Source organism: Palaemon carinicauda, chromosome 42 (assembly GCF_036898095.1).
Source record: "Palaemon carinicauda isolate YSFRI2023 chromosome 42, ASM3689809v2, whole genome shotgun sequence".
Taxonomy (NCBI): Eukaryota; Metazoa; Arthropoda; class Malacostraca; order Decapoda; family Palaemonidae; genus Palaemon; species Palaemon carinicauda.
In genome coordinates, this window is record NC_090766.1 from 58,057,551 (window position 1) to 58,070,182 (window position 12,632).

At 45.5% G+C, this 12,632-nt stretch overlaps 1 protein-coding gene across 1 annotated transcript in view; it reads left to right on the forward strand.

Moving 5' to 3' along the window:
• The window catches only part of LOC137633353 (uncharacterized), a 224,657-nt gene that overhangs the window by 84,543 nt on the left and 127,482 nt on the right, over positions 1-12,632 (forward strand). The window contains exons 13-14 of the mRNA XM_068365605.1: positions 1,134-1,268; positions 3,862-4,021. Coding sequence (XP_068221706.1) covers positions 1,134-1,268; positions 3,862-4,021 — 295 coding nt within the window. The remainder of the gene's footprint in view (positions 1-1,133; positions 1,269-3,861; positions 4,022-12,632) is intronic.

The following is a 12,632-nucleotide window of genomic DNA, read 5'->3' on the forward strand; positions in this document are numbered from 1 at the left end:
ATATTTTAAGCTACGATTGAAATGGATTTATACTCAGTATAATTTTTTGTTTTATATTTAATTGACGCTTTTTAATAAAACCTATTTTGGGTTCTTCATCCACAGTATATGTAAGTATTGTATAACACCGCAGAGAGAGAGAGAGAGAGAGAGAGAGAGAGAGAGAGAGAATCAGCTGTTGTAATCGAATGCCATGTTTTTGTTTCTTTTACCACTTGAAGCGAGGACATGATCACCGCAACTAATAATGGTCATGTTAATTTCATTCTTAAACTCAGGTTGTAATATGTGAACTAAGATTTTATTTTTTACACAGAGAGAGAGAGAGAGAGAGAGAGAGAGATTTGAGTCTCTCTCTCTCTCTCTCTCTCTCTCTCTCTCTCTCTCTCTCTCTCTCTCTCTCTCTCTCTCTCTCCCTCTTGGAGAGAGGATTTTATAATTACACCTTGTACTATACAAAACAAATCATTGTAAAGCAAATCTATACTGTTTAGAAGATGACAAAATATTGCCGACTTGTTACCGAAATTTACGCTATTCACTGCCGATAAACGAACCCAGCCTACGTGTGAAAACCTTGAATACCCACAGGGAAATATATTCTATACTAAATAAAAATAATGCTTGAATATACCTTCATTAACAATACCATTAAAATTATCGAAAGGTTAGAGAAAGATAAAGATTGCCGAGAATGTAACCACAATTCTATTTACATTTTGTCAGCTGGATTTGCATAGTTAAAAGTTGATTTCATAGTTGATATGGAATTTTATCCTTTAAGAGGCTATTCATTATGAAATTATGTTAATAAAATGTAAGATAAATATCGTTTGGTAACATTTATTGTCAAGCACTGTATAAAGGACTACCAATATACATAAAAAGACTATAGATTTTATATATTTTGTAGTGCTTGACTTGCAGACTTTGAACAGCTTTGCAGAAACAATTTTTTTTTTTAAACTACCGACCGTATAAATGGGGAATCGCATAATTCGAACACGCATAATTCGGGACCCTACTGTGTGTATATATATATATATATATATATATATATATATATATATATATATATATATATATTTACTCCTTTATCTTTAGTGTGAATGCCATTTTGTGTTTTCCAACAGGTGGTGGTAAGGGATATTCCAGAAAGTAATCAAGATATTTTGTATTATAATGGTGATCAAATCATTGATGGTTTTATACAAGTACCATCTGTCACCGCAGATTTTGCCAACCTAGGAACTGTACAGTTTGGAGAGGTAAGTTAATATGATTTAATATTTTTTATAATATAAATTCGTAACATTAAATGTAAAAATGCATTCCAGAGATCACATATACATGCAGACATATTACAGTAATATCTATGCTCACCAGACTTCTGAATGTATTAAGTAAATTATTTTGACAAATCTTTTCATGCCATCTTTTTAGACACGAAGCATTCATTTTTATCAATATTTCAAATTTAATGTCGAATTTTAGGTAGTCTGATTTAGATAACTAGCTGTTTTGCTGGCATTTCTACTTTCGTATGATAATAACAATTACTGTGGTTGGTACAAATTATGTTAAATAGAATATGACTGATATTTAATTACATAATACAGTCCTGTACTTTATTTGGTTTGTGAAAAGGTAAAACAAATTGCAGAGAAACTATGTAAAGAAATGGAAGAAAAAATCAATAATTTTTTTAAGCTTTGTTATCAAGCATCTAAACTTCCGAAATATGTGGAATTTCTGTGTTTTTAGGATATGTTGAAAGGGCTCAAGTGTTGGTCATAGCATAGGGTCTTTGTTACTTATCAGTTTTCATTGTTAATCAGAAGGCTAAGCTCATGGTGCATTGGATATAGTTGAGGGGTTACTGTTAGTCCTTTAAAGGTCCAAACCCCTTCGGTACCAACACAGAAATACAAAGTCATCCTTATCCTAATTAGGTATTGTAAGAGATTAGTGTAATATTTCGTTTTGTGTTTTCTTATTTTTTTGCTTTGCTTGTTATAGATACTGTAGTAATTTTTGGGCTTGAAAATTAATAAACTAAATTACAGTAAAGTAATACTAAGTATGTATCATGAGTTCCTTTTTCATAGACCAAATTATAATAAATTAACCTCTGTTTCTTCACCTCTTTATCCAAATTTTTATTTTGATAAGTTGAAAATGCAATAGAATAAATTATAAAAGTATTTTTAGTAACACATATAGCAATAAAACAACCCAACAAGAAACAGACATTTTGTTTGATTTGGATAACAACAGCTGTTTTACTGGCATTTCAACATAATAATAAACAATTACTGTAGTTGTTACAAATGATGTAAAGTAGAATATGACTGATATTTAATTACATAATACAGTCCTGTAACTTTTTCAGTTTGTGAAAAGGTAAAGTACACATAAACTATATAAAGAAATGGAAGAAAGTCAATAATTTTGTAAGCTTTGTAATCAAGCAGCATAGAAGTAAAGGCTAAAATTATCACGTATTGGCGAAAGGGATGAAACTCCTCTAAAATTCAATATGCCATTAAAGTCAACAGTAAATAGAATAAGAAAAGTATTTTTTACCAAAAGCTAAATACTTTATATTGTAGTATAAAAATTGTTTTTTTAAGTAATAAATAGTCTCTTTTTAGCAAGAGAAAAAAAAATTCATATTTTGCCTTAAACAGCTGATTTGGAAAGCGTAGACGGTAGTCTCGAAGAGCCTACATATGTAATCAAGAAAAAGATGTTTATTTTCTGTTTTAATTTCGTGATACATTATTAACGGGTGAATATTACCATAATTATTTGACCATCATTATTATTGGATATACAGTAGTCAAGTGAAATATCAGTTATAAAATTGCGTTTGTTTTAAAGACAGCTGTACTTTTTGGTCACAGTTAATGGACATACAGTATACAGTAGTTTGTTCAACAGCATAGCGACTTCTGTACATTGATAAAGTATGTATAAAATACTTTGAGTGCTAAGAAAATTTCCAAGGTACAACTTTTAATCTAAAATTCTTTTTCGTTGGTTTTTAGATGAAAAACATCGGTTAAGAAACAAAATAGTAGTAGGAGTTTGAAATAACCTAAAAAATAGCATTGTTTTCATGTGGCTGAGTCAAGCCCCTCTAAGATTTTATTCATTTATACTTTTGCTCTTTACCATTTTATACTAGGAAAATGATAGCAGAAAGTTCTATGATTTGTTAATTGCTACATAGGAGTTGGGTGCTGACGTGTCATGGTTGCCATCATCCCCAATATAATCAACTAGCTTAATCTTCTCTTGATTTTATCTTATGCCTTTTGGACATTTAATTTGTTTGGCAACCATAGAAATGTGCTCTTTCATGAGAAAGACTGCATGGCCTTCACACTCCTCACAATGGTGATTCATATCACAATACTGTCCCAGACACGAAACAGAAAATCCTAATTTTGATCGATCAGAAACAAACTACAGTATGCATTGGTTGCTAAAAAATCCGGAAGATAACTAAAAATGCATCAAGATACCTAAATCCGAACATTATAGAGGATGTAGAAACTGAAGATAAAGACACAGTATAGTTTTCTAAAGCCATTGGTTATTTCCACTTCCTGCTAGATTGTTTCATTACTTTGTTAAAGGAATGTTTATTAAAAGGATAGAAAATAGGAAAGTATGTAGTTCTAGAGGTAATCTATAAAACTAAGCTAACAGAGAAAAGCAGTACAAACATCAAGTATGAAAATAAAAACAATTACTTTTGTTCTTTTTTCATGTTTGTGTTGCCTGTTAAGTTGAATTCATGATGGTTCCCTTTAATTTTGTTTAGAAAATCTGTTTCTCCTTTTTTTTTTGCAGGTGAACGGTGTGGATTTATTAGAATTTCCAAAAAAATTTCTTATGAATGGTGTTTACCAGAGCATTGATAATGATATGAACATTGAAGAATTGAATGTGGGAGAATTTATTACCCGAAGTGGAACATCAAATTCGAAAATAAACGATGTTTTCATGGAAGGTTGGTATCAAATTTATTTTTCAATAAAGTGCACATAATCTCCTGATGCATTTGAACATAATGAAAAGGGAAATTATTCTTTAATTTGCATTTATTTAATTGCTGACCTCCTCACAATGTGTATATTTTTTGAAGATTAGCAGGCCTTGTAGTGCGCTCTCTGAACATTTTTTCCTTTCTCCAACTGAATATATTTCTTTATATAATTTCCCTAATGTTCCATCAGGATTGTGGTATTGTTATTATTTTTGGGGTTAATTTGCTGAGAGATCTCCAAGAAATTTCCTGTGAAAGGCTACAAGAATTCTAATAAGAGAAACTGCCAAATAAATAATGTCCCTGTTCCAGGGCAAATGTATCAAAATGCACTGCAAGGACTTAGTGAGTGTAAGGAACATCTATAATTTCATGCCCTATAGATTCAATCACAGCACCTCTTATATAGTAGAACCTCTGTATTTGAACATCTCGAAGCTCGAAAAAATGGGTTTTCGACCAAAAGTTCAAGTGAAAAAGGCCCCTATTCTCGAACAAATATTCGGTACTCGACCAGTGCAAGCAAAAGCCTGCCAAACCAAATGCCATCAGTTGTGTGTTGGCCTCATTTTTCCTGTTTCACTCTGCGATACAGTTATACCTTGACTTACATCGTTTCGAGTTAATTCGGTTTCGAATATACGTCGGTTGTCAAAAATAATACATGGAAAAATAAAAATCCAGTTCCGTAACGAAATACAAACCACGCTATTTACATAGGGTTTACTTTCGGCGTAGCTGAAATTGACGAGCCATTAGATTTTTACAAGGGTTTACTACCCCGCGCTAGTTAGCAGGGGTAGGGGGAGGAGTAGCTTGCTACCCCTACCCCCCTCACACACCGGTGAAATGTCTCACTTCACTTTTGGCTCGGACGATGACGGTCATGCCTGTCTTCGTCCTCGCTTGGCAGCCATTATTTGTTTTGTCTTTACTTAATCACTTACTTTTCTTTTACTCAATATACTGTATATGTAAACATATTTTCGTGTTTATGTATAAATTTGAGTATAGAAATCAGTAAGTTTTCTTTTCAGAGTTCGTGCTTGTGTGTGTAGTGTATGATATCTCCGTGGAGCCCTCGGCAGTTAGGCCACCATGGTGTAATTTCGTGCGACTATGCTCTTGGTGCTGAGCGGTCGCACCTGCAGTTACGCTCAAGGGGCTGAGCAACTGCAGGAGCCCCTCTTCGGAGGATTGCTCTTTTTAGGTCACTGGCTGACCCGTCTCTTCTACGAAGTGTTTCTCTTTCGTTTGCGAGGGAGGACACTCATAGAGACTCCTCTTCGGAGGACTCTTCTGCTGTTGTTGCTGTTGGCCGCCTTCGCCGTAAGGCTCACCGTCCGCTACGTCGTAAGGGCCTCCCGTCTCCCTATAAGGGTGCTAGGAGGCGCCTTTTTGAATCTTCTCCGTAAGCAGCCTGCAGCTCCTACCTCCTTGGACCTCTCCGGGGATCGATCTCCAACGCCTTCCAGACCTTCCGCCCCTGGTGCAGATGAACAGCAGTCTGACCTCGTCATCCGACGGGCAACGGTCCCTTTGGGGCAGAGGGTTGCCTCCCACTGTGTGGGTGCTTCCCTTGCGCGTCAGGGTTCCCCTGCGCCCTTCTGAAGTGTTAGCGCACAGGCGCTCTCCTGCTCGTCAGCGTTCTCCTGATCGCCAGCGCTCTCCTGTTCGCCAGCGCTCTCCTGATCGCCAGCGCTCTCCTGTTCGCCAGCGCTCTCCTGATCGCCAGCGCTCTCCTGTTCGCCAGCGCTCTCCTGTTCGCCAGCGCTCTCCTGTTCGCCAGCGCGCTCCTGTTCGTCAGCGCTCTCCTGATGATCATCGCCCCACTGTTCGCCAGTGCTCTCCTGAGGACTCCGAACATCCTGCTGTTCCTGTTGTGCGCTCTCCGCGCCATCGGTCTCCTGAGCGCTCTAGATCTCCTGCCCGTCAGAGCGCACCTGCGCTCCCAGTTCCTGATACGCGCCCTGTGCGCCCACGTTCGCCCGCACGACCTAGAACTTCGGTTCAGGTCTTGGACAAGGACTGTTCTTCTCCTCGCGATCCGGCTTGTCAGCCTGTTCCAGCGCAGCAACGCTCGCAGTCGCCTACGCGTGCTTCTAAAGCTACTGTACGGCCTCGCGTCCACGCTCCTCCTGTTCCTGAGGCCGTTCGTGAATGTTCGCCTTTGTGCAACGCGCCGGCAGCTCCCACACAGGATTCCACGCGTCGCCCTTCTGCTCGCCAGCTATCACCAGCTCGCCAGCGACCACAGACGCGTCAACGTTCGCCTGCTCGTCAGCGATCTCCTGCGCGTCAACGATCCCCAGCGCGTCAGCGATCCCCAGCGTGTCAGCGATCCCCTGAACATCGGCGATCTCCTGACCGCCCGCGTGATCTTTCGCCTGCACGCAAGCGCTCTCCTACGCATCGGCGCCCAGAGGATCTGGAGAGACATGGGTCTCCTCCTTCTTCCAGCTCGCCAACATGCCACCATGTGTCCCCTGGACACCATCAGTAGCGCTCTAGCGCTCGCCTGCTGTGGACCACGATCTCTGGTAGCTGAGTCTTGCCGTAGATCTTCCTCCTGCTCGCCAGCGCTCACCTGTACGTCTGTCCTTCTGTGCGCCAGCTCTCTTCAAATCGCCAGCGCACATCTGCGCGCCCTTTCCTGCCACGCACCAATGAGCGCCAACGTTTTTTTCTGAACGCCCAGGATCGCCTGATTGACAGCTCGCATCAGCGCTCTCCTTCCTGATGCACCTGCGCGCCTTCTGATTAGCGCGATGCGCGCTAACGTTCGCCCTCTCACCCACGATCTATCAGACCTGGGCTAGAAGTTTTCCTGTCGCCTTCTCGCCGTCAACCGTCTCTAGTCTCTTACGCGTCAGCGATCTCCTACGCGCCCGCGCGATACTTCGCCTGCGCGCTAGCGTTTTTAACGCACCATCGCTCGCCATCGCTTGCCAACGCGCCATCGCTTGCCAACGCGCCATCGCTTGCCAACGCGCCTTCGCACCATCGCTTGCCAACGCGCCATCGCTTGCCAACGCGCCATCGCTTGCCAACGCGCCATCGCTTGCCAACGCGCCATCGCTTGCCAACGTGCCATCGCTCGCCAACGCGCCATCGCTCGCCAACGAGCCTTCACTCGCCTACGGGCCATCGCTCGTCAACGCGCCCACGCGCCATCGGTCTCCCGACCGCTTGCGCTCGCCCACGTGCCTGCGCTCGCCCACGTGCCTGCGCTCGCCCACGTGCCTGCGCGACCGCACGCCCATGTGCCTACGCGCATGCGCGCCCGCGCACATGTGCACCAATGTTCCCCCGCGTGCGAACCAACGGTGTTCCATCGCGCGAGCGCCAGCTCGTTTCCTGCAGTAAGCCATCGCTCGCCAACGCGCTGTCGCTCGCCTACGCGTCATCGCTCGCCTGCGAACTATCGGATTCCGACCGCCAGCTCTCGCCCTTCCAACTACGCTCGCCCTCCCAACTACGCTCGCCCTCCTTTTGCGCGCCCTTGCGCACTTTCGTCTGTGTGCCCGCGCACGGGCGCTTCCACGTTTGCCCACGTGCGAACCATTGATTTACCATCGCGCGAGCGCCAGGGCGATTGCGACCGCGATTCCCGTCGGGGTTTCGCAACACGGCCAACCTGGCGAGCCTTCTGGAGCGTGTATTTCCAGAGCACGGTCTTCACCCCGTAAACGCAGAGCATGGCACGTGCAAGAGCAGGAAGAATCTTCAGGGAGGCCTGAGCAACATTCTTCTTTCCAGAACCTGGGTTAGCCCTTCCTCCTCGTCATTCCCTGGAAGGGTCTTGCCAGGGAGTTTTCCTTTCGAGATTTCTCCGTCGGGCAGGGGGTGACTGGTTTAGCCCTTCCTCTTCGCCATCTGGTGGAAGGGGCTTACCAGGCCTTTCCCTCCTCGGTTGCGACCCGAGTTTTGTACAAGGAAGCTCCAGGAAGATCATGGGTACTTTCCTCCTCTCGGGCTCAAGCACCTTTGCGTTCCGTCGCCAAGTTTCGAACTTGCGGGCAAACTCGATGTTGGAGCATCTAGACGCAGTGACCGAGGGCTTTCTCTTGGGTGTCTCATCCGTTGATGTCGACAAGCTCAGACACTCTTCCATCCTTGGGAAGAGCTTGTTTGAGCCCAAGGACAGAGAAATGGACAGCTGTTGTGTGGAGGAAGTCGAATTCCGTTTTCACTCCTCCAAGGTGCTTACTTCCAGACCCTGCAAGGCTCCGATGCCTCTTCATTCAGCCTCTTCAGCCTAAGTTATCGGAACTGGCTATGGCAGCTAAGACAAGGTGTACAATAGCAGTCCCCTCCTGTCAGGGACAGGTAGCACGGGAGGTTCTCCCGGGGAGGCATAATCCTAGAGGGAGCGGTAGAGTTCACAAACTCTAGGATTGGCAACCCCCCTTGCAGGTCTCACGCGGGGGGGATGCCTAAGGTTACTCGTCCGGATAACAGCTTCCCAATGCCGATTCCTGCACGATCTCCGTGATCAGCCAAGGATATCGCGCCTCGCTCTTAACATCTCTCCTTCACTGTCAGCGAATCCAGTGTCGCTGAGCCTTTATGCCATGGGGTCAGCAAGAGGTTTGCCCGTTTGGCAGAAGGAGCCATGCTTTAGGAGAAGGTCCTCCATAGGGTCGTCGACGGCTTCCCCCCCGGCTTCTTCAGTCGATCCTTTCTTGTAGGAAAGCATCATCTGAGACGGGAGTTCCGTCGTCGACCTCTCGGCTCTGATCAAGTTTGTTGAGCAAACTTCGTCCAGCGTGGAACAGCAGAGTCGATCAGACTGGTAACGAGACCGCAGGACTCCTTATGCCCTGGATCGGAAGGACGGGTACTTCCAGGTTCCATTCCATCCATCTTCCAGGAAGCTCTTGGAATTCAGCCTAGACTACAGGTGTTCCTGCTTAAGATGAGGTGTGGCGATCCCGCCGCGGCATTGTAGGTTTTTCACCAGAGAACTCTCCCTGCTTTCCTCATGGCCGCTCAGGAGCAGGCTTCCGCCTCCTTCGCTTTTTGGAGGTCTGGTCAACTCTGGTAGTCTCGGGTTCGACCTTCTTCAACACCGGGACAAGCTTCCGGGACTTTACCAAGAGTGAGGGATCATGGTAATTCGCTAGGAGCCTTCTCTACTTCTGCCTCAACATCTGGAGTATCTAGCCATGATATTGACTCCTTCTCCGAGCCTTCCCTTCAGTTGACTGTGGCAAGGCTGAGGAGAGTTGCAGTACCTTTAATCAGTCAAGGAGAGCTTTCAGCCCTGTCTTGGAACGTTTCCTGGGTCTCTTTTCCTCATTGACCCGTCTAAGTCCCGAACGGTCGCCTCAGGATAAGTTCCCTGTTAGGCGGCCCAAGTTCCGGTGGAATCAAAGCAACGATTAACCGGACTTTCTGGCCCCTATGGGACCAGCGGAACGTTTAGACCTGCAATGGGTGTTGACCTATGGAACCTCTTGCATGGGATTGGATATTCTCGTCCTTTCCCAGCATTTGATGCTGTTCTCGGACTCGTCAAAGAAAGGGGGGGGGGGGGGGGGCATGTTCCGGTTCAGGCCTATGGTCGGGACCTGAAGGGTACCTCCTCATCATTCAGGTAGGCTTAGAGGCCGTAGTCTGGCCCTTCTAGAGATCCTACAAATCCTGCCGAGTCGCTCCATGCGCGACAACTTCATGGTACTGGCGTATTCTGACCAGCAGGGAGGCGCATTTTCATACTTTCGCATCTTGCAGTAGGGATACTGAGATGATCCAAAGTCCTCTCAATACCACTATCGGCTCGCTCATTCCGGGCCGAGGAATGTTCTCTCCGACAATCTGTGCAGAGCCTCACAGATAGAGAGTACCTGGGGGTCTTTGGCCTCTAGTAACCAGCAAGTCCTGGCCTGGGGGACCTGATCACGACAGCCTGGAACTTCAAGCTTCCGCTGTTCTTCCCCCCTGTCTCAGACCCCAAGACTCTTTGGCAAGATGCTTTCCGGTGACGGTGGGACAACATCGACGACTATGTCTTCCCACCATTGTTGTCTGTTGAGAAGGGGTCTCAACAAGACCAGGTTGTCTGTTGAGAAGGGGTCTCAACAAGACCAGGTTGTCTGTCAACCTTTCGATGGCCCTGAGAGCTCCGCTGCAACTATACGCAGAACGGTTTCCGGACCTTCTGCATCCCCTGACGGAACTCCCGGGAGAGCTTCTTCCACGACACAGGCTACTCAAACAACCACTCTACAACATCTTTCACAAGCCGTAGCATCGCTTCGGCTTCACGCCTGGAGACACTACGCCGCCTCCTCAAGAAGAGACAACCCGCAACAGTTGCGGAGCGGAGGTCGCGTCACCTGCGATAGTCATCCGCAGGGGGCTACCAGGCGAACTAGAGTGTCTTCTGTGGTTGGTGTCGTGGGAGAGGAACCTCTTCCCTTGAGGCCTGTACTCCAGCAATAACGGAGTTATTGCTTATCGGCGGGAGGAAACTTTTTTCCGCTCTCGGCAGTGAAGCCTATCGCTCAGCCTTTCCCTGGCCTTCAGGCTGAAAGGAATAGACTTTTTCCTTCCCGCTGAATCTTTCTTCGCTCATGCGAAGCTACGAACGTACCTGCCCCCAGTCGGAGTGAGACCACCTCCATGGAGCATGGTTCGGACTCTTTAGTCCCTTAAGAGATCTTCTTAAGAACCATTACGTCAGGCCTCTGATCGTAATCCGTCTTGGAGGACGGTGCTCCTGCTCTCTCTGGCCTCGGCCAGTGTGTAAGCAATCTTCATGGTCTCGTACGACTCCGCCCTTTCAAGAGAATAGGGGGAGGTAACATTCAGATTTGCTCCTGAGTTGTTTTCTAGACTCAGAATCTTGGAGTACCGGACCTTTGGTTCGACTCCTTCAAGATTTCGAGTCTCCGTTCTGTATCAGATGACCCAGACCTTCTCCTTCTTGCCAGTAAAGGAACCGAGGGGTTATCTTTGAGAACAGCTGCAGTTTTTCCTCACGTGCAAGGCCGGTTTGGGAGCACAGGAAGGACACGGGAGAGTCACCAGTATGCCTTTTCAGCTCGGATTCAAGAGCATTCATCTCGACCTGAATCCAGACCCTCCCCCGTCACGTCGCCCTACAGCACGATGTCGTATACATCGCAACGTCCCTCGCCTTCAAGAAGGACTACTCTGTGACGCAGGTGCTACAAGCTGGGGTGTGGAAGCGTCTAGTGACCTTCGCAGCCCACTTCCTGCAGGACTTGACCCACAGGGGTATCGATACGTTTCTATCGCTCTGTGGTGGCTACACAACTGCTGGTCTAACCTCAGGCTCCTTTTTGGACAGGTAGCAGAAGGTTGAGGACATTGTTACCAGGTTTTAGACTGCATGAACGGAAGAAGTATGTCTGGCCCTTACTGTACTTCTTTCTTCATCGTCCCCTCTACTGGGGAAGCAGCATCCTGGTCTCTGCATAGCTGACCTCGAACTTCTGCAGGTAAACCATGCTTCCTTGTGTTCCAAGTATTGAGACAATACTGTCGCGTCCCCCATACCCTGACGAGGTGGTATTGGGAACGTTTTAACCCAGAGTTCCTTCTAGAACTCCAGGTCAACTGCCTAGGACGGGTCACACTTCTTCCTTCACACACAAGCTTATGTAGGCCACACGGTTCCTTGCAGAGCAAGGAGCTTGTTAGGTGCAGGGACTCCTTTTCTCGAGTGCGACTCACTCGGATTTTGAGTCCCCGGGTAAGCCAAAGCCAGTATGGCTGAGGACTTTCCACCCTTCCTAAGGGGTATGTCACCCTATGTAAATAGCGTGGTTTGTATTTCGGTTACGGAACAAATGACAAATTCGGAGATAATTTGTATTTTTCCTAACCATACAAACCTTAGCTATTTACACATATTTGCCCGCCAGCCCTGTCCCCCAAGTCAAGTCCTACCTCTAAGTGAAGTGAGACATTTCACCGGTGTGTGAGGGGGGTAGGGGTAGCAAGCTACTCCTCCCCCTACCCCTGCTAACTAGCGCGGGGTAGTAAACCCTCGTTAAAATCTAATGGCTCGTCAATTTCAGCTACGCCGAAAGTAAACCCTATGTAATAGCTAAGGTTTGTATGGTTAGGAAAAATACAAATTATCTCCGAATTTGTCATCTTCGAATCATTTTGTTGGACTTTCCATCTGTCTGCCACAAGTATCGAAGTCATAATATCACTGGAATAGCGTTAAAAGCACACAAAACATGTTCCTTTACTTAAAAAAAGGAAGTAAAGTATGTAGAATCATATTAAAATACTGATATTTAACGTAAACTTTCACATGATTAACAGCTGAACTCAAGACTGTCGCGAAAAGAAAAGAATTTTTTTTTTAGCTCTTTCAATATAAATTACTAATGCAAAATACATCAGCACCAATTTGTTATAGGATATCATATTTTCATACATTTCATTTTTAGCTATTAATCATTATTATTAGTTATCATTCTCTCTCTCTCTCTCTCTCTCTCTCTCTCTCTCTCTCTCTCTCTCTCTCTCTCTCTCTCTCTCTCTCTCTCTCTCTCTCTCTCTCTCTCTTTTTTTTTCATATTTTTGTTTC